Source organism: Doryrhamphus excisus, chromosome 7 (genome assembly GCF_030265055.1).
Source record: "Doryrhamphus excisus isolate RoL2022-K1 chromosome 7, RoL_Dexc_1.0, whole genome shotgun sequence".
In the NCBI taxonomy this organism is placed as follows: domain Eukaryota; kingdom Metazoa; phylum Chordata; class Actinopteri; order Syngnathiformes; family Syngnathidae; genus Doryrhamphus; species Doryrhamphus excisus.
This window is the reverse complement of record NC_080472.1, coordinates 6,383,924-6,406,793: the sequence shown is the minus strand read 5'-3', so window position 1 is coordinate 6,406,793 and position 22,870 is coordinate 6,383,924. Positions and strand designations below refer to the sequence as shown.

The window sequence follows — 22,870 nt, the reverse complement described above, 5'->3', positions numbered from 1 at the left end:
AGACACGGAGAACACGGATTGACCTGTCTTAGCGTTCACTCTTGGCGGGCCGCAGCTCCGCTTAAGGTACCTTCTACAAAGCGCTTACAACATACAACATGGAACATAGAACACAGCACGTAGCACATAGTACACAGCCGGAGTGCATAGACATAGTACACAGAGACAGAGCGTAGTACATAGAACACAGCCAGAGCGCATAGACACACAACATAGCACAGGACACAGAGCATAAAACATTGAACATAGTACACAGCACATAGCACATAATACATGGTACATAGTACACAGCACATAGCACATAGTACATAGTACATAGTACATAGTACATAGTACATAGTACATAGTACACAGCACATAGTACATAGCACATAATAAATAGTACATAGTACACAGCACATAGCACATAGTACATAGTACACAGCACATAGCACATAGTACATAGTACATAGCACATAGTACATAGTACATAGCACATAGCACATAGTACATAGTACACAGCACATAGTACAAAGCACATAGCACATCATACATAGTACACAGCACACAGCACATAGCACATAGTACACAGCACATAGTACATAGTCCATAGTACACAGTACACAGCACACAGCACATAGTACATAGCACATAATAAATAGTACATAGTACAGCGTACACAGCACATAGTACATAGCACATAGAACATATAACATAGTACATAGTACACAGCACATAGCACATAGTACATAGCACATAGCACATTGTACATAGTACATAGTACATAGTACATAGCACATAGTACATAGTGTACAGCACATAGTACATAGTACATAGCACATAGCACATAGCACATAGCACATAGCACATAGTACATATTACACAGCACATAGCACATAGCACATAGCACATAGTACATAGTACATAGTACATAGCACATAGTTCATAGTACACAGCACAAAGTATAAAGCACATAGCAAATAGTACATAGTACACAGCACATAGCACATAGTACACAGCACATAGTACATAGTACATAGTACATAGTACATAGAACATAGCACATAGAACATAGACATAGTATATAGCACATAGTACACAGCACATAGCACATAGCACATAGTACACAGCACATAGTACATAGCACATAGTACATAGTGCATAGTACATAGAACATAGCACATAGAACATAGACATAGTATATAGCACATAGTACATAGCACATAGCACATAGCACATAGACATAGACATAGTATATAGCACATAGTACACAGCAAATAGCAGTGCCTAGAGATTGCTGTAAAATCCATCCAGGTTGTATAGAAGGTTGATTAGATCCAGTCGTCCCACGACGCTACTTCACACTTCCATTTGCAGCTTCCCGCCATCACAGCTTTACCAAATATATTCATGAATAAATCATTGCTCCTCCGTGCTTGACTACAGCCTATTATTAGTCCAAAATATGCACATTTTATCAGTATTGTTTAGTATTTTGGCCTAAATGAAAAAAGTCTTAATGAAGTCAAACCCAAATGTAATATGTAGTATTTGACACTGGCCCCTGGATGTCAGTAACGTTACATTGATGAGACAATAGACACCGCAGGAAGTACTGTGCAGAGCAGGAAGTAAAAATGCTAATGTGTCTTCACATGTCTTCAGTGTTTTATTTTCTCTTATTATGTGTGCCATAGTGGCTAATAGGAGCGTAAAGACAACTGTAGGGGTGTTAGTTCCTGTCTAGAGGGCTCTGATCATGTTAAAAATCGTGTCTTGAAGGTGGTTTTCTATGCTGTAACTATGAACAGATTCCATTGAGAACTAGGGGACGCTACTATGTGGAGATAGACGTCTCACAGAAGGGACGTGGCCACCGTGATGACCGCTGAAGTGACACCGGTCTTGCGCCCACCTGCACCGCATGGCGAGGGTGTTGAGTGACTGACTAGACGATTATTGCTTCATCATCAGTGATAAGTCTTGAATATTCAACAGGAATACTTGACTTTGCACACCTCATACCTGATACTCATGCCTCATACGTCATAGGAGGCCGCGGCTTGCCATGTGCCGTGATCTCTGACAGACGGAAGCTAATCACCTGGCTCCTGTGCTGCTTCCACTCGCCATGACTTGGCCATATCCTTTATTAGAAGAAGGTCCTTCCATCTTTAGCAACACTTCTTGCAAAGCTTAACAAATTACAATGGAAATAGTAGTCAGTGGCACAGTCCTTCATGACCATTAGGGATGTTAGGGATGCAGCACATCACATCGTACGTTGCAGCCTCTTACGGTAACAGCATACACATCATGATACCATAATCCCTTCTCCATCACCTATTTGGGTCCATAGCTTCTACAAACAGGCGATCTTTGCATCAAGCCCCTGTACAGGAAGTGATGACTTTAGAAGCAATACGAGATGATGCTGTAACCCCATGAAGTTTTACGGGATGGAGCCATGAGCCATCATGTCCTCTGTCACCATGGGAACAAAGAGGGCAAGTCATGTTATTACAACAAGGCCATCAGCTTCTCGGGAGAGAGAGGTTGGAAGGGGTCGCAGAGAAGGAGATGGAAAGATGACCGGTGAAGATGCTGGCCGTGAGGGAAGGCTCCCAAGCCCAACACGAGATGGAGAGGCTGAGCCCGGATGAACACGGCCGTGTTTATTTATCTCTGTCTTTATTTTACCTTGATTCGCACGGATAAAAGTGAGTGATGGTGATAAATAGTCGCACAGCCAGCTTATCAGCAGCTGTCTGGCCTGGGGTTGCCGGCGGTGGCATCCAAGGCTGATAACCCCCAAGGCCTGAGGGATGATGTTGGCGAGGAGGAGGAGGATGCAGCTGCTGGGTCTATTCTTGGGTCCAACCCTCCACCAGCCAGGGGCTCATTTGACATGTTGATGCATGACTAAGACGCTAGCCATTAGCCGGTATGAGGAGGCTCAACCTTCAGCGGCTGCTGATTGAGATGACCTGTATCACGTCTCCGTGGCCGCGATGCCGTCACTCCTCTTGGACCAATCCATGACATCGCCCTCTGCTGGTCTCCACGCATGTTTACTCACTCAACATTCATACCTTCATTTATCCCGGCTCTACCTCCAAACATCACCCGTACATGCAGGACCACCTCCCTCTCTACCTAGCTACCTCCCTCTCTACCTAGCTACCTCCCTCTCTACCTAGCTACCTCCCTCTCTACCTAGCTACCTCCCTCTCTACCTCCCTACCTCCCTCTCTACCTAGCTACCTCCCTCTCTACCTAGCAACCTCCCTCTCTACCTAGCTACCTCCCTTTCTACCTAGCTACCTCCCTCTCTACCTAGCTACCTCCCTCTCTACCTCCCTACTGCCCTCTCTACCTAGCTACCTCCCTCTCTACCAAGCAACCTCCCTCTCTACATAGCTACCTCACTCTCTCCCTCCCTACCTCCCTCTCTACCTAGCAACCTTCCTCTACCTAGCAACCTCCCTCTCTACCTAGCTACCTCCCTCTCTACCTCCCTACCTCCCTCTCTACCTCCCTACCTCCCTCTCTACCTCCCTACCTCCCTCTCTACCTAGCTACCTCCCTCTCTACCTCCCTACCTCACTCTCTACCTAGCTACCTCACTCTCTACCGAGCTACCTCCCTCTCTACCTAGCAACCTCCCTCTCTACCTCTCTACCTCCCTCTCTACCTAGCTACCTCCTTCGCTACCTCTCTACCTCCCTCTCTACCTAGCTACCTCCCTCTCTACCTAGACCTCCCTCTCTACCTCTCTACCTCCCTCTCTACCTAGCTACCTCCCTCTCTACCTAGCCACCTCCCTCTCTACTTCTCTACCTCCCTCTCTACCTAGCTACCTCCCTCTCTACCTAGCTACCTCCCTCTCTACCTAGCTACCTCCCTCTCTACCTAGCAACCTCCCTCTCTACCTCTCTACCTCCCTCTCTACCTAGCTACCTCCCTCTCTACCTAGCAACCTCCCTCTCTACCTCCCTCTCTACCTCGCTACCTCCCTATTTCCCTCTCTACCTAGCAACCTCCCTCTCTACCTTTCTCTCTACCTAGCCACCTCCCTCTCTACCTAGCCACCTCCCTCTCTACCAAGCAACCTCCCTCTCTACCTCTCTACTTCCCTCTCTACCTAGCAACCTCTCTAGCAAGCAACCTCCCTCTCTCCCTAAAAACCTCCCTCTCTAGGTAGCAACCTCCCTCTCTCCCTCCCTACCTCCCTTGGATTATGAAGCCCTGCCATTGGCTGGCCACCAGTCCAGGGTGTACCCTGCCTCTTGTCCACAGACAGCTGGGATAGGCTCCAGCATACCCCCCCCCCCCCCCCCATAGTGAGGATAAGCGACATGACATGAAATTGCAAGTCAAAGAGACACTGACTTGTGGCTTTTTCAGGACGGGTCTGTTTTTTTGCAAAGGTATTTTTTTAACTGTTGATTTTGGTTGGTCCCTGTCTCTGAGTTGTGGCTGTAAATGTGTCCTGGCAGGTGATTGGATGAGCAGGACTCATCCAATCAGTAACCTGCTGCTTTTCGTCAAGTCATTGTTGACCGACCACCCGGTCTGGGCAGATCCTGGGTCACCAGGAGAACAGCAAAAGAAGCCCTGCAGCCATGTTGGGTACCGGGTGTCATTTTGGCCAAGCCAGATTTGGAAGATGTGTAAAACATGAAAGAAGGACGTATCGCGTGGGGTGGGGGTGTTGCAGGTTGTGCGCCTGCGAGACGCGATTGCACCCGGAAAGCCTTTGACAGATGGCCACTTCCTCGCTGTTAAACCTTTTTCATGCATTGAAAGTGTTTGGCTCAGCTACTTTCTCTTGCTCTGCTGTGTTATTCCACACAATACTTATCAGGTTAGGGGCTTTTTGGGGGGAAGGGGGGGGGGGGCAGCTTACTGGATGGCCGATGCATGACAATCTGCTAATGCAAATCCCATGGCCAATTCATCAAATAGGAAACGTTAGAATCCACCGACAAAGGTTGGGGCAGGACGAAGATAAGGATGCCAGCACATTTCTCTTTTCTTCATGGCATCATGACATGTCACGTTCAACGTCAACAGTATCCTTTCAGCATTGTTTCCTGTCCTCCGTAAGAATATGAATAAAGGTGTGGCCACAGTGTGTTCGACATAGGGACCCCAGCAGTGACCCCAGGGTGGACCCGCAGAGTGCCAGAGCTGCAGTTGGCCAATGGTTGTGCTAGTCCATGAATGTGAACGTCAGCCTCTCCCATGTCCTTGGTCATGCACAGAAGCAGTTTGTCTTCTGAGTTGACGGATGTCAGCTTTGAGACTGATGCTCCTGCTGGCCTTGTGTTGCGTCCCAAAGCACCAAGTCTTGGTCTTTGCTCGTATTTAGACGTTACTATGCTAATATTAACGCTCTATCCTCAGAAACTTTCCCTCTGGTTTGAATACCACTTCCCCACTATTTCAACTCCATCTCATCAAATTTATTTTTTGACGTTATTCTTCTGACATTAGAACTTATTTTCCAAAATACACAACTTTATTTACAAAAATAACAGTAGTATAATATAAAAATATAAAAAATAACCTCTTTCAGAGGCCGCTAGGAGACCACCCTCGGCCATCTCTGTGTGGAGTTTGCATGTTCTCCCCGTGCATGCGTGGGTTTTCTTCGGGTACTCCGGTTTCCTCCCACATTCCAAAAACATGCTAGGTTAGTTGGCGACTGCAAATTGTATGAATGTGAGTGTGAATGGTTGTTTGTGTATATGTGCCCTGTGATTGGTTAGCGACCAGTCCAGGGTGTACCCCGCCTCTCGCCCTAAGACAGCTGGGATAGGCTCCAGCACCCCCGCGATGCTCGTGAGGAAAAGCGGTAGAAAATGAATGAATGAACCCCTTACAGCTTTGTGCTACAAAATGACCTTCATAATATTACAAGGTTGTTGCCATCAAATTCCAACTTTTTCTTTGGACATTATTCTTAAAAGATGGCTGCCCGTGTCCCGAGTTGTTTTCTTGTTCAATAAAAGAGCAGCAGCGGGGCGCCAATGGCCGCCCTTTCCGGCGGAACCTTGCGAGGGTGTGGTCGCGTATGAGCAGGACTTAGGGAAGGTCTGGCGCCTTTGCTTGGGATGCTATGATGGGAATGTGGAGGATACGTTTACTATCCGCTCTCCTCAGCCGTGATGACCGCTTGCCCTTGCCTTCATGTTGTTGCTGTTTGGAAAGAAATGAGGCTCTCATGCACCCTGATTCCAGCACCCCTTCATTGTTTTGGAAATGATTTGTGCCTGAAGTTTGACAAAACTGTTGCCGTCTCCTGGCAGAGAGAAAAACCATCCATGTGTGTTTTTCCTCTTCTCTCCTGTCCAAAACGTCCAGCCTGGTGACCTTGCTTGTTACCCAAGTGTGGAAAGCTTATTTAGTTGTTTGCATTCGCTCCTCATCAGCCGTGCCGCTCATCAAGTGTCCTGCCGTGCATTCAAAGTTCTTTCAGGCTAATCACAACCTGCTTCCTTTTTTCTCTCCTTTCAGATGGTCACGAGAACAAAGAAAATCTTTGTGGGAGGTCTTTCAGCCAATACAGTAGTGGAGGACGTCAAGCAGTATTTTGAACAGTTTGGGAAGGTAAGGCCTCTTTTATTTTCCTCCTAAGGCCTGGAATGTTGGGCAATGTGCTTGAAGGAAAAGTGTACTTTGTGAGGGGATCATCCTCCATCCTTAGGTGAGACATGAAGACACGTCCTTCTCTTCTCTGTGTGTTGTAAAGATATGAAAACAGGTGAAAGGAGGCACCCAATAAATGCACATCATGAGACACATCGATTGGGCCTAGAAAGGCGGCTATTCAAAGAGCTCCAAAAGAGCATGTAGTAACAGCTACATGGATGCTAACATGTCATACGTGTAGTATTTTAGTACAACTTCCTTCCTGGGTGCATTGATGGCCCATAGCAACATAGAAAGGAAGGCTACACTGAGCCTCCAAAACAAAAAAGCTTTGCGAGCCAGTGTGTGCTCAAGCTAGCTGCTAGCCTAGTAACTAGCCGCTGTGCTAACCTAGTTCTTGGGTATAACAATGTTCATAAGAATAATAATAACAATGTGCTTCACATGCTGCTCACATGATGGACATGGAGCCTTGTTGGCTTTGTGGAGATGCGTCCCATTAAGTAGCCGCCTCATTTGACCTGTTTGTGTATCTTTAGAATGCACAGAAAAAGAAAGGCGTGCGTCACATAATAGCGGCGTGTTCTCCCTGAAGAAGCTGAATGAGTGCAATGAGCGACACGGACTTGCTGGCTTGATGAAGAGCGGCTGCTGTGTGTGGGTCCATGGGTGTGTGTGCAGGGTTGTGTGAGCGTGGTCGGCTCGAGAGAGCTGAGGGAGGCATATTTGCGTGCCCTTTAATGCAAGGACATGCAAGCCACACACAAACAGGCTTTGATACAGTGGCAGCATTTCACAGATAATTTCTTCACACTGAGTGCAGATCCATTTCCCTCATGTCATATTCCACATCAGTCAAGGTCACCTTCAGCTGATACGGTCTGGCAGACACGGGCACTTGACCTTGAGTTGAAAGAGTTTCCATGAGGATGGATTTGTCACGGGCACATAATGCAGCGTGTCCTGAAGGAGACAAGGAGACAAGGAGACTGTGAGACAAGAGCTGTGATGAAATCATGGAAAGAGTTATTTTGGGTTGACAGCCAGCATGCAAGCCAGCAGCCCCCGGTGTTGGAAGAGAGCAAGGTGTGTGAGTCGGTTTGGATGCTTAAAGGTCCTCACAAGCGTGGCCTGCATGCTTTTATTTGCACAATACAAGACGGCACGCCAATATGCAGCACGGCTTTGCAATCAATGGATCTGAGAAAGGGCTCCAAATCATTTTCGACTTGATTGAATGACATAATTGGCTTGATTATACAAGGTTTTTCCCTCCTTGAGGAAAGCTCAATGCTTAGGAGGAAACAAACAAATCAGACTGATTGAGGCCGATCCAGCCTACTTGTATATGCTCGGTATTTGTGTGGTACTGCTCTCGCTTTGCCGCCCAGCGCATTCGTACGCTGGGGCGATTACGTGCGCAGGTCTGTGGGAGCTCCTCCACAGAAAAATCAGAGTAGATGTTGGGGGGGGCACAAAAGGTGGAACCAAGCTGTCTCTCTACGCCCTTACCATGTGGGCACTTCCTGTCTACGTTCATGTGGACTATCAGTCAGCATGTCTGGAGCTGCGGTGGAAAGGCTGCTAGGCTAGTATTTCAGTTCTTGATGCGTGAATCTATATTGTGTCTTATTTTCTCTTCGTATGTTTAGTGTGTTGGGTAATTGGAGTGCAAAGGTGAATAAAGGGCTGGCTCGTACTTCAAGGGATGACCCAGCATGTCCCAACATGTCCCAACATGTCCCAACATGTTCCAACATGTCCCAACATGTCCCAACATGCTAGGTGTGCTAATGCGCCTCACAGATGGTTGCCACTCGACTCAGAAGAAAACATGACCAAGAAAAGGCAACACCAGCATGCAGACCGTGTACCGTGCATCGTGCATCGTGCATCGTGCATCATGCATCATGCATCATGCACCTTGTACCGTGTACCTTGTACTTTGTACCATGTACCTTGTACTTTGTACTGTGTGCCTTGTACCGTGTACCGTGTGCCTTGTACTTTGTGCCATGTACCGTGTACCGTGTACCGTGTACCGTGTACCGTGTACCTTGTACCGTGTACCGTGTACCGTGTACCGTGTTGTACTAAGTTGACCTTTGGATGCTACGTAGCTACAGCGCTAGTTCCCCCTCGCTGTGCTTAGACGGCTGCCACACTGTGGTGAGCTCACACGGACAGGAAGGGCCTCTGGAACGGCTGGTTAATACTAGGGACCGTCAATAAATGGCTATTGTGTTGATGAGGAAAAAAAGTGATATATTCTAAATCACACCACAAATGGATCTCTCTATGTTGAAGGAGTAGCCCCGCCCTAAAGGCTGTTTGTTCCAATTTGATCTTTTATTGGATGAGGGAGCTGCCTTACAGAGGATTGTTAAAAAAAACAACCAATATTGTCGGCTATGTTGTGGAATGAAAAAGACATTTCAGCAATACTTGCAAAACTGGTTTCATTTTCATAACCATATTCAATTCCACAAATTCATGTTTCTAACAAAAGCTTACTACGGAAATAACGGATTGGTACGGGCTGGGAAGCCTAGATATTTCATGTCTAGGGGGCGCCACGTACTGGATGTTACACACTGTATTTGGAAGGTTTCTATGTTCTAACTACCAAAGTAGTCCATTTCTCTATGAGGAATGCTGATTTGTGGACATGGACGTATCCTAGTTGTGTGTGGAAGCAACGGAGCGCCATGAAGGAGGGAAATTAGGAATGGACACGTCAGCATTGTCTTTTCAAGACGGACATGAAGCTGAGACCAAACTCCCATCAGTAAAGGTGGAGAAGCTTTCACAAGGCATGCCTCTACATCAGAGGCTTGGAGGAGAGCTTCCATCAGACGCTCTTCTTGGGTTGCTTGGATTGAACGTCATCATCATCACACATCAGGCCTTTCCATGTGACGCAGCCAGATACCTGCATTGGTGTGTGTGTGAGTGTGTGTGTGTGTGAGGCAGCATACGCCAATTAGCAGGATGTGGTGTGCAGCGGTGTCGGTATCGGGACGCGGTGGAGAGCAAACAGCTTGTGTGGCCACGGCAGGGTCACAGGCTGTGTGGGTGACCTCCCCTCCCTCGCTGCCACCTTTCCCCCCTCCCTCCATCTCCTCTCTGGCTGGGGGTGGGGTTGGGGGTTAGCTTGACAGTTCTAGTGCATCCGTCTCTCCCAGCTGTCACCTTAAGGATGCAGAACCCACCTGCTGTTGGCGCACCTTGAAAGCCGCGGCCGCGTCTCGTGGCCTTCATGACACACCGAAGGCTTATTTGAGCAGAAGTAGGCTCATGTTGGAATGATTGTCATGTCTCGCCCATGGACCCTATTACCAGGATAATGGTGACCACACCCTCCCCCCATGACAGCTGAGAACATCAGTGTTTCTTTATACTCTTAGAACCAAATGTGGCTTGGGGACATCTGCTGACATGTTTTGATGCCACATACCACTCATGTTGTTCTTGTTGTCTATTTGTCACCAATACATCACTTCCAGACTTCCAGCCTGGTGTCATTCAACGATGGATCCAAACATGGTGTTAATATGTCAATCTGGTACCTTTCTACTCAACGTGATGCGTTCAGGCATCATCATGTTAGGCAGTAAAAGATCTTCTTCTTGTTCCCTCGCAATATGATCGTTCAAATATCGCTCCCTATCCTGGCTTACAGTATACAGTATGGAGTATTGTGGTCACAAGGCATCAGTCATGTCCTTGGCTGAGACAGACACACCGTGGCAGAGACAGACACACCATGGCTGAGACAGACATGCCATGGCAGAGACAGACAGACACGCCATGGCTGAGACAGACACACCATGACTGAGATAGACACGCCATGGCAGAGACAGACACGCCATGGCTGAGACAGACACGCCATGGCAGAGACAGACACGCCATGGCTGAGACAGACACGGCATTGTGGTCCAGCACAGAAACTGGTGCATGTGTAGAATGTTTTTTTGGTGAGCCTTCCTGCTTAGTAGCCCAGCTTGGTGCCTGGTGTTATATGCACAGTATGGTCTGCAGGGTGGGTTCCTAATAAAGTGACCTTTTCCAGAGCCATCCAGTGATATAACGCAATGAGGCGCTCTTCTAACAGTATGGCCTTATCAAGTGGTCCTTCTTAGCTTGGTTTGTTGCCATTGTTACGCAGAATGTTGCCAAATATAAATAGGGTTCTTCCCCCAATCCAGTGACATAAGAGGTCTGGGTTCTTCACACAGTGTAGGCTGAGGGCCGATTGAGGGCACAAAAACAAGCTTAATTATATTGCTTATCATGTCCGCTGTATTAGCTAATACCACTGTAAAGGTGACTATAGGGTTGTTATGTCATCTCCACAGGGTTCTAAAATAGTAAAAAGTGAATTTAGAAGGTTATGTTGTAACTCCAAGAATATTCCATTGATTGATATTGAACCCTCCTTTGCATAAATTAATGTATCCTGGCGAGGTCTGGAACCAAATAACCACCATTATATCATAATCCTTTACCACTTACCTGAGGTCGGGCCGGGGGGGTGTAGTTCCCATGCCAGTTGAGAGACACGGTCTCTCCAGCGTGATGATGATATCCAGTGAAATAGCGTGCCTGGGTTGGGGGGTTCCTAATCAATTGGCCCGTTTTAGGATCATATCTGATCAACTCAGTTAGGTCGCCACGGTGACACAGAATGTTTCACACTATAAATAGCCCTCTAGCCACCATCAGCACCCTTCCAGCCATAAGAAAGAAGGCGTATGGAATATGGAATAAGTATGAGAAATAAAGGCTGGGCTGCGCTTCACTGGCAGGCCCCTAATCACTGAAAAAGAAACATCCCCAGAAAATCAAAGAACCAATTTCAAATGTGTGATGGAGCTGATTTTCAGGCCAAAAATCCTAAAAATGGGCGCTATGAATCAAACACCTGTTAACACCCCCTCCACTCGGTTCAAGCAGGAAGTGGGTGTGAAGACGCCTTGTCCGTGTGGATGTGACGTCGCCACTGAGCCCTGCCCTGGCATGAAGACGGCATCAGCAGCTGCATGACTAATGCCCCTCATTGCTTGAGCTGCATTTCTTTTCATGGAACTCTCACACTGGTTCGCCTTGGCCCCCCCACCCCCACACTTCAGTCACTGGGCTTTGCAGCGCAGGCCTCAAGCAGACTTTGCTTTCCATCAGCGCTACTTGCTTCCATGTCGCTGGCCTTCATGTCTCTCACGCTCCGCTGGTCGGGAGCCAGCTCCCGGAGGTGGAGCTGAATGGGAGGAGGAAGAGGAGGAGCTTAACCAGTCGACTGCCGCTGGGCTCAGGAGGGATAAAGGTAGACACAAAGGTCAGCATGAGTCAGAGCAGCAGAGCATAGCCTTCACTCCTTAAAGATGACATCGATATGATAGTTGAATGAAATGTCAGCGTGCGTCAGGAGTGTGCGGCAAATATGGGGGCGCATAGTCACAGCAGCCCAGAAGGGGGCAGATGGGACAATGAAGTGAAATTAGGCAAGCATCACAAACAGATTCATTGCTTCGCGGGTGACATTTGTTCTGGGGCTTTGGTAATCTAATACCACGGCTGACATTTTGCATGCTCTTCCACCTTGGAAATGGCACTAAAATAACTCAGAGACCATCTGTGAGGATTCCTGGTGCATACCTGTGTGGCCCTTTTGCATGGAAAAATAGCAAAGATGTTGGGGTCTGCCGCGTAAGAAACGGGGGCATGATATTTTCATATTTCATTCAACGTCCACCAGCCTTCCCGAGAGCATGTGGCCAAAGATACCAAAAGGGTGTCTTCATTCCTTTTCGTCCACGTGTTATGTCAGTGGCTTGATGGCTGGGGGTGTGCACGATTAGGACGTCGCCAATGCCGTCTTTTCACCTTCGGAATCTTTTGCAGCGAGGGCCACAAAGCGAACAAGAAAAGGGTGCAACCTGGCTGTATTTGCTAAGCTATGCTAAGAAGTTGGCGAAAAGCCTTTTTTTTTTCAATTTTCCAAATATTTCCACTGTCTTCTTAAATTGTTTGATAAATTAGCGCGTTAGCGCGTAGACCTCACAGCTAGGAGACCAGGGTTCAATTCCACCCTCGGCCATCTCTGTGTGGAGTTTTTCTCCGGGTACTCCGGTTTCCTCCCACATTCCAAAAACATGCTAGGTTAATTGGCCACTCCAAATTGTCCATAGGTATGAATGTGAGTGTGAATGGTTGTTTGTCTATATGTGCCCTGTGATTGGCTGGCAACCAGTCCAGGGTGTACCCCGCCCCTCGCCGCAAGACAGCTGGGATAGGCTCCAGCACCCCCACGACCCTTGGAAAAGCGGTAGAAAGAAATTAATTTTCTGTGCATAATATTATTACTTTATTGCCATAATATTAGACATTTTCCAAAATGACAATCCCAACCAAAATAATCCTCATAATAATAAATAAATGAATAACATGACAACTTGATTGTGTTTAGTTTGTTTCTCATGGTATTAAACATAAAACGATGACTTCTATAATGGCATTATTTTTCCTCATACATTTCCTAAAAAGAGAAAACTGACATTTTGTTCTCATAAAGCCCATTTTCCATTCCTGTTGTTGATTTTGTTTAATTTTGCAGCTATTTCAACTCCCTAATTGTCTCTTATTATTATGACTTTACTTCCATTCTACTTTGATTTCATTCTTTTCCCACCAGCTAACGTTCTGAGGGTTCCAACCTGGGAACCGTTTAAAACCATACTCTAAGTGACATGACTAAAATATATGGCTTAGAAATGATTGTAACATTATTCTGGTCAATGTACAGCTGATACATTCAGCTCTTCTTCTGTTCATCGGTTTCTTTAGTTTTGCCATGAAATGATACTTTTAGAATGTCGGACACGGCCAGACTCTCCTGTGGGGGCCCAAGCAGAACTATAAGCTTTGATTGTTGGGAATTGTGCTGGTGGAATGTGCGCTTGAAGCGAGCGCGTGTCACGCTCAAGCGGCGAAACACAAACCCACAAATGATGAATGCATAGAAACGCACTTTAAAAGAGGAAGGGAAGCTAATCAAAAGGCCACAGTCCTTCATGGCGCTTCCTGAGCTGGTGCAGGTGCACATTTGCATGTCGCTCACAGCGACCAGCAGCTCTCCAGCGACGCCGTGTCCATCATCAGCTGACGTTCTGTGATTGTTTTCCCCGCCGCCGCGAGTGACCTAATCAGCTGGGTGATATTGTGCGGTTCCAGTGATTAGAAGAAGTGATCAGAGCGGCCACGGCGGAGCTTGTGCCTCTCCTTGGCCATTTGGCCGGAGGCTTCCATCTCATTGCAGTCACTTGTCGTTAGCGAGCGAGAGCGGTGCGGAGAAGGGCACAGCAATATAAATGAATTGGCTATGAATGTGGATATGCTAGCGGTGCTGCTGGGACACATGAGGGGAAAGGGCTGCTTAGACAAAGCGTTTCATACCCCCTTGACCTTTATTTGCCCAGTGGCCCAGCAACATTTCCAACAGCTTTTTAAACGGCCGCTGAAGAATTGAGCAGGGTGCGCGACTCCCATCCTTCTTAGTCTGGGTGCATGGCTGATTGCTTGCGAGGCCATGGTTGCCTTTGTGCTTGCTGGCAGTGGTTTTTACCTGGAGGGACGGACTTTCATTTAACATAGGACAGATTTTTGACAATCCTTTCAATTACCTATCGCACACTATAGGTGGCTGACAAAGAGAGCTCAGGCTCAGAGGAGATTGACACCTTTCTGCGGGTCCCCGGTCTCATCTCCCAGCTGTCGGTCCTGAAATGGCTCCCCTGGGATAAGCCGGGATTGGCTTGATTGTGTTATCGGCGACTGATCGGGTGATTGAATGATGAAATTCTGAGCCCGCTGTTCTGCTTAAAGAATGAAATGTTTAAAGAAGATTGACTGTGATTGGATCAAATCCGGCACCTGCTCAAAGGGGTCAATCAGGTGGCGGCGGGAGGCTGCGGCGCCATTGTGACGTGGGGGGCTGGGTTTTTTTTGTTGCGGGGTTGGGCGGGTGCTCGCGCTGCACCGTGGATGCCGTTCAAGCAGGGAGCAGTTGAAAAATGTCATCAGATCAGAGGAATTGTCACAAGTCATTTAGAGTAGTCAACGTGCGAATAAAGCGCAGGCGTCCGTATCAACACCCCCACCCCCACCGCCAGGGAGCACCGCATGGGGGAGCACGGAGCCGGGAATCGCAAGCCACAGAACTTGTAGGGAGCGAGCTTGAATGGAAGCGGCGCACAGGGAATACTGCTATTCTTTTATTCTTCTGTCATCTAAAATGTCTGCCTCATTCATGTTTGACGTATGCTCACCCTCTGGTAGTCTTTGCCAGCAGATGTCAAAATAATATCTTCAGTGCCCTCTCAGCGACCATGAATTCCGAGCCACTCCCCAGGCACCAGACCCATCCCGAGCCCCGTCCCTGAAACCCGAAACAAAAATGATCTTGCCTTGGTTTATGACCGACAATGGAGATCTTGGGCTCAGAAAGGTTGGTGACCATTGACTTACAAGTCCATGCCTGGGGGGGGGCACACCCCGCATTCATGAGCCACGGGATTGGCTCCAAAAGAATGAGACAATATTTTCACAATAATTTACAGTGAAGTACAATGAAAAAATGCAACTGGAAAAAACAGTCACAACACAATGCAGGCCTGTTTTCATCCCACACATTGAAGCTAAATGATATTGGTGTCAACGTTTGAGACCAAATGGTGCTACTACTACTGCTAGTAGTAATAAAAATAATAATTATAATTATTATAATAATGGGACGAGTGGTTAGCGCACAGGCCACACAGCTAGGAGACCCCAGTTCGATTCCACCCTTGGCCATCTCTGTGTGGAGTTTGCATGTTCTCCCTGTGCATGTGTGGCCTTTCTCCGGGTACTCCGGTTTCCTCCCACATTCCAAAAACATGCTAGGTTAATTGGCCACTCCAAATTGTCCATAGGTATGAATGTGAGTGTGAATGGTTGTTTGTCTATATGTGTGCTGGGATTGGCTGGCCACCAGTCCAGGGTGGACCCCGCCTCTTGCCCCAAGACAGCTGGGATAGGCTCCAGCACCCCCCACCCTGGTGAGAATAAACGGTAGAAAATGATGTCCTTTAATGTGTTATTTTTCAAGTTATGGAATTACAATTTCTCACAGGCAATTGGTATTGTCTGTCAAACATCTGCAGCCTTTCTTTTGCCATGACTTTCTGTGAGTGCAAACCATTTTGTGCTGTTCTGTTTGAATTTACATTGTCGATCAAATATCTCAGTGAGGGTTGACTGTCAGGATGAAGGCTCTGCATATCCATGGTTATTTTTTTCCCAGATGGGAAACCTGGGTCAGGTGGCTCACTGCCTATTTTTTTTTTTTTTATCTCAAATGGGAAACCTGGGTCAGGTATGCACATGGCAAGCAAAATGATGATGATCATTGATCCTGAGATTAGTCGGTGGTTTTATGATCGTGAGACATTTTTTCTGAAGAGTAAATCTTGTCATGTTTTGACCTTGTGGCACCCTAATAATTGCACGGTATAGTTCTTCCTGTTGTATTTGTGTGAAGTAGCCCAGTAGCCTTATGTATAAAACGTAGCTATTGATAGCAACAAAAAGCAGATGCACGTGGTTAGAGTTGCTTAGACATGCATATGTGAGTTGGCTTTCAGGGACAGGAACATGTGGGTAATGCAAAGAACACATCCTGTACATCCAAGCAAAGTACTCTAAATGTTACACCATTGTCACCCATGACTCAGCACCACCTGGAGGGCAGGAATTTAGCTCCAAAGGTACGACGGTACATTGCTCACATTGTACCCGTGCTGATACAAGCTCTTTGTTTTTGTCTTGTGGGGGAATTATCTCTATGCGATGTTTGTGTTGCCGTTTATGCTTATAAGACGAGCTATCTTCCCAGGCTTATTGAGCTTTTGGGCACCAGCCGTTAGAGGATCTTGCAACATGATTCCAAAGCTATCTATGGAAAACCAGTAGGAAGAGAGCACATGCAGACGTGTCTAGAAAAATGCATTCCATTGGGATGCTATCCTCCATATTGGTGCCTTGGCGAGTCTAAAGTTGCAAAGCAGCAAATAAGAAAGTGTAGTTGGAGTAAGTGATGAACTTCGCAGGACCCGTGGGTTATCAACTTCTCTCTTTTCTGTAAAATAACCTTGGTAGATTTTCCTTGTGTGATATTATGACTTTATTATAATTATTTAATCACTTAATTTTACAAAAATGCCAGCTTTCTTTTGTTTGGTTGGATTTGTTTTTCATAATACTACATACTACATACTTTTACAAAATAAGATTCTTGAAAATTTACTACTACTTACTACTTACTAAAATGACATTAGTTTCCAACGTAATAATACAAAGTTTATTCTCCTAAAGTTGTGGCTTTTTTACTTTATTCTTGTAAAATTGGGCTGCATTTAGTTGCTATTTTCTGAGGGTGGGTGTTCTCCAGATGGCTCTAATAACGTTCACATTGACAACGCTTAAGGAAGTAAGGCTTGGGAACTTGGGTAGAATTGGATGCACTCCTGGCTGGTATTCGGTACCTTTAGTTAGTGGGGGGTTAACTGTGGGGTGGTTGATGTTGCCAATGATATTGTAATGGCGGCTGAATAACTACCCGCCAGGATGGCTGTATTCAGTCGGCCATTTATTGTAACAGCATCATCCAGCACTTCCTGTCTTGACGCTGCCTCTGGTCACGGCATGAACACTCTCCAACACTTCCTCCATCTCTTATTCTAGTCTTCTTCCTCCAAACGCTCTCTCTCGCTCTAACCAACATGCTGAACCTGACTGCCCTCTATAGCTTACACATGGAACTGCAGCTTGGAACAACACAAAACACCCAACCTACAATATTTTAGTAGTTTTTGGTTCAGCCATCCATCAGGTTATGGATGTTATGCTTATTATTATTTCGTCTTTACAGTTTCATTGATAGATTTATGAAAAAAGATTGGTTGATTATTTCCAATTATTATTATTATTATTATAATTATTATTGGTGGTATTTTTATTTTATTTTATTTTATTTTTTTCAGGGGGAGTATTTTAAATTTTACTTGAGTACAAATACAAATACTGCATTGCACACCCATGTTGTAGAACTGTAGAACGAAGGTAGGAATGGTTGGAAACCAAAGAACTGAAGCTGCTACATGCTAACCGGGGCGCATGCTAACCAAGGTTGGGTTGTACTAAAACGCAGACTTAAGATTGACACTTCCCATCTGGTCTGTAAAGTGCTGCCAGTTTCCGGTGCTTGCCTTTGGAAATAAGATGAGTTACAAAGTAAAGTCCGACATCAGATGTGCAGCCAATACGTGAGATGAATTTGCGGCTGGCTGTGCTCTGCAGCGTGTGGAGAGAAGAAGAATGCATCAGCAGACTCGGCCGAGTCATATGTTGTCAAACGTTATCTCATGGCTGAAATCTAAATAAGCTTGATGGAAAGAGTGGCGGGGTGCCAGGATGTGTGGCAGTCTAATCTTTTGGTCACAGACACATTGACCGCGCACAATCCCACCCACTCGAGCCGCTTCCTGCTCAGGAAGCTTTGAAGCCAACGTGTGGCCCATAAGTCCTATCCACAGGTAATTAGGTTTGATGGTTAGTTGAGCAGAAGCATGGATGTTATCCTTTTCCAGACTTGCCACCTGGAGGGTTTCCTCAAGTTGTTTTTGGAGCCCCACTGCCAGCCCAGCATCCTCTCTTCCAGCTCAGCACACATTGTAAACGCCACCAGGGAGCACTTTGTTCCCTTTGAAGAGAAATTATCCACTAAAATGACATGATGGAGACTTATTAAGCAAACAGCATGGCCAATTCCCAACCATGGCTTTAACCCAGCAGCACCCAAGCATGCGTTAAGGAGCTACGTCAGCTGCTGCCGCCCCGTCAGGGGAGCACATCAAGCACATTTGCAACATATTTCCATTGGATTTCACAACAATATGATGTGACTGTGATGCACTCGCATGGACGGTCGGTACCTCGCTCCAGTGACGGCTTGATTGCATTTCATCATCTGCCAGCCAGTCTTCCAGCTGCCAACTCACCGTGCTCAGTGACATCATAAGATGAAGGGAAAGTTACCATCGCTGAGACAAACAAACCAAGAAACCAGAACACAATCCCAAATTCAAGCAGCGCAGACCCACGGTAGTGATGAATGACACAGTGGCTGCCTAAATGAACCAAATAACCCCTGCGTTTGGGTTGCACACCAGAAGGGGTGTTGCAAGAGAGGGAGAGACAGGAGAGGCTTTCCAACCAACAATGAGACCATGTACCTGCTTCTCCAGTGAACAAATCCGTTTTTAAGTACAGTTTGTGGTGCACCAGCTTCACTCCATCACACCTTCTCCAAATACTTTCACGAAAAAACCATATCAATGACGCATACGTATATTTGGTGGTTGACTACAGCCTCTCCATAGTCACAAATATGACGTAGTATGGACTACAAGACGAGTACCAAAAAGAAGCAGCTATTGCTGGCTGGCCACCAGAGGGAGCTCATCAGTGAATTTTGTGGTCGATTTTACCTGTTAGCCTCCAAATGTGAGCTACTTAAGTAAATGTTAGAAAGTATCAAGTGTATTCAAGTGCACATAAGAAAAGCAACACACACTTACATAATACCTAATACTACATAAACACATCTGTATACCTTGATTGTACAACGAGATTGCAAACATGACGTGACATTACATTACAAACATTCATTCATTCTTTTTCTACCGCTTTTTCCTCACGAGGGTCACAGGGGGTGTCACAGGGGGTGACCCTCGTTACCCTATCCCAGCTGTCCCAGCTGTTTGGGCGAAAGGCGGGGTACAACCGGGGTCGCCAGCCAATCACAGGGCACATATAGACAAACAACCATTCACTCTCACATTCATACCTATGGACAATTTGGAGTCGCCAATTAACCTAGCATGTTTTTGGAATGTGGGAGGAAACCGGAGTACTGGGAGAAAACCCACGGATGTACGGGGAGAACATGCAAACTCCACACAGAGATGGCCGAGGGTGGAATTGAACCCTGGTCTTCTAGGTGTGAGGTCTGCGCGCTAACCACACGACCGCCGTGCCGCTACATTACAAACATTTTTCAACTAAATACATAAACTAGAGTTTCCCACATGTGTACATGGATGACTAAAGAAGCGTTTACTTCTGACCCACACGAACATGAACGGCTGGTGATGATTCTTCTGGCCAATAAGGCCGCCGCTGAACGCATCGAAAGAATGCAGAATGCATATGAGCACGAGACTAAACGACTAACAAGCAAACATGAGATGGTGGGAGGCCGGCTGTGTCAGTGCCGTGTTTTTACGAGAGCTTTTAATATCCAGCTCCCATTCAAGTCGAAAGACGATTGTGATGTACGGTCTCGATGTGACGCACGACCTTGCTTGTTCTGGTTCCGCCAAGCGAGCCGCTGAGTGCTTGGGCACACATTTGGCTGTGAGCAACGCTGGCGACGACCACTTCGGCTGCACACACAGCAGAGTGCACTTGCTCTTATTATTATGAAGTGTTCCTGAAGCTGGTGACCATTTATAGGCAGGACATGACCGTGACAAATAAAAGCCAATTTGGTTCCTATACTCTTTCTTCTTGGACTTGACCAGCATTGTGATGCCTTTGCAGGTCATCAGGGGCTTAGTGTTGAGCACGATACAATGCTTTTTGCTTTATTGCTGACACTCAAGCAGTGGTGTTCCTCTTAATTAGGAATAATTGAGGTAAATTGCTCCATTACCATCTGTTTTGCACCTCAACCACATGCACCAGACACTCAATCTCCCATGTAGAAGAATCCATTCCTTTTATGGACTTTTTTCACATGAAAAGAGTCCTCAGTATGGTCTCCCAACCAAACAAAGCCCTCCTGTAAGGTCTGCCATGATCCCATGTGGAAGCAGCAGCAGGAAGAGAAATCATTGTCTGCCGCCACTGGTGGCAACACAACACTGTCATCGTTTCTAAAGGCCGTTCTGCAGCCTCATGGACATGCTAGCCCTCGGCCGGATGCCCGTGCATTGGCTTGAGCTTGAGCATGTGATCCAGCTCTGAATCAGATTCAGACTTTCCATTGAAGTGTCCGGCTCAGGGGACTGGACTGGCCTTTGGTCTGTCTGACATTGTGGACTTTTTCTAAGCTTAGGAAGAAGCGAGGGGAGGAAGGCTGGAACCTTTTGGCATTTTAGATCATTTGGCCATCTTTGGCAATGCTTTCATCTTGGTGTGCGCCATAAATCATCCAGTGTCCTTTTTATGTGGACTGGGCTCATCTTTTGGTCTTTGTGCTCCACAATGTGGACGGCGTTGGTAGCTCCCTCGGCCCCTACCCCCTTCCCGTCACGTCCCACCTTATTGCATTAAATGCTCCCACACACCTGCTTCTCCAAGCTTTAAATGAGGCCACGACCAGATCCAAGACTCCTTGCCAGATCTGAACAAAGATCTGGTCCTGGGGCAGATTGGTCAGTGCCTCCACTGAGCTTTACTTCATCATTTTCTGCTGTGCGTTCTCTTCCTCCTTTCTTTGTTGTTGTTGACTTAGTGCCATTGTACTGAGCTAATGTGAAATCTGCCTTTGGTGGCGGTTGCTGCCTCTGGGCTTCAGGTCTGGGACTGTCTGGCTTCATGGTTGGAGAGCAGCGAGGCTTACGGTCATGTTCAGGCATCAAAGTGTGTTCTTGTTGGCAGGTGTGTTCGTGCTCCTTTGCTAGGGAAGGGCACTGATGTGATTTCATTTTCAGAATATTTTTGTGATTTATCAACATAGTTCCAAAGATCGACATGTTGACATGTTGATCGCGATCGGCGGGTGGGCGACCTCTGCTGTCGATGGTCACTGACCTCTGGATTATCGTGCAAGGAATACCTCTCCCAAAAATGTTGGTCAAAAAAACTGAACAACCCCAGAGTCTTTGGATTCCAGAACTTCTAGTACTACTTGGTCGCAGTAGTTTTCGCTGTTTCCTCCAAGCTTGTCTACAGCAGCTGGAGCTAAATATGTTAACTGCTAGCTTGAAGATGAGGACATTTTAGGGACGATGGAAGGACACTGTGAGCTACCTACCGGCTAGAATCCCTGATGCACCGACATGGCGGTGTCTCATGAGTAGGAATGAGGCCTCCGTCATCATCTCCACCTCATCCTGATGTAACGCCCATGCTGGAGCAAGCCACCATACCGTGCGTGGTTACATCGATAACACGTTAGTCATGTAGAACATCGACTAAGTTGTTGTCATTGTGTCTACGTTGGTGGGTAAGATTGCAGTTTGTTTTTCCTCATACATTGATGGGCTTGACCGTGTCTTGGTTTCTTAAAAATGTTCATGCACAGTGTCAGTTTGCAATCACCGGCCTCTTAGGTTGCGTTCACGCTTGTCAGGTTTCATTTGCTTAAAATCAACTCCAGTGTGAATTCTATGCTCCAAACTATGGTTCGCCCCCAAACTAGGACCAAAAGATCTTGGTCATACACGTTGGTGTATGACAGAAAAAGGCAGATTCATTTATCAGTAAAGATTGTTGGTAGTGGATGCTAAAAAGTCCCTAAAATAACAACAGGATGTAAACCTACCGACACACCTATTGGGCCTACAAAGGCGGCTATTCAAAGAGCTCCAAAAAGCTCCAGCAATGTTTTCTATCCATGCTGTAAGCATGTAGTAACAGCTACATGGATGCTAACATGTCATATGTGTAGTATTTTAGTACAACTTCCTTCCTGGGTGCATTGATGTCCCATAGCAACATAGAAAGGAAGGCTACACCTAGCCTCCAAAACAAAAACATGTAGCATTACCTTTGGTTAGTGGCCTGAGGCTTTGGGAGCCAGTGTGTGCTCAAGCTAGCTGTTAGCCTAGTAGCTAGCCGCTGTGCTAATGTAGTTCTTTGGTGTAAGAATAATAATAACAATGTACTTCATATGCAGCTCACATGATGGACATGGAGCCTTGTCGGGGGATGGAATAGCTGCGTCCAATGAAACAGCTGCCTCTTTTTACCTGTTTTTATATCTTTAGAAGGCACATATAAAAGAAGGGTGTGTGTTCAAGTCCCATTTTAGGATTGTGGATGATGGGCAACATTCCAAACATTCTTCCTTTAAGGCTGTAAGGCTTTGTTTGTTTGTTCATTCATTCATTCATTTTCTACCGCTTTTCCT

General features: G+C 46.5%; 1 protein-coding gene across 7 annotated transcripts in view; it reads left to right on the top strand.

Moving 5' to 3' along the window:
* msi2b (musashi RNA-binding protein 2b) overlaps positions 1 to 22,870 on the top strand; it is a 260,638-nt gene that overhangs the window by 70,781 nt on the left and 166,987 nt on the right. For all 7 annotated transcript variants that reach the window (XM_058077484.1, XM_058077482.1, XM_058077483.1 and 4 more), the window contains exon 6: positions 6,502 to 6,594. In XM_058077484.1, the coding sequence (XP_057933467.1) occupies positions 6,502 to 6,594 (93 nt within the window). The remainder of the gene's footprint in view (positions 1 to 6,501; positions 6,595 to 22,870) is intronic.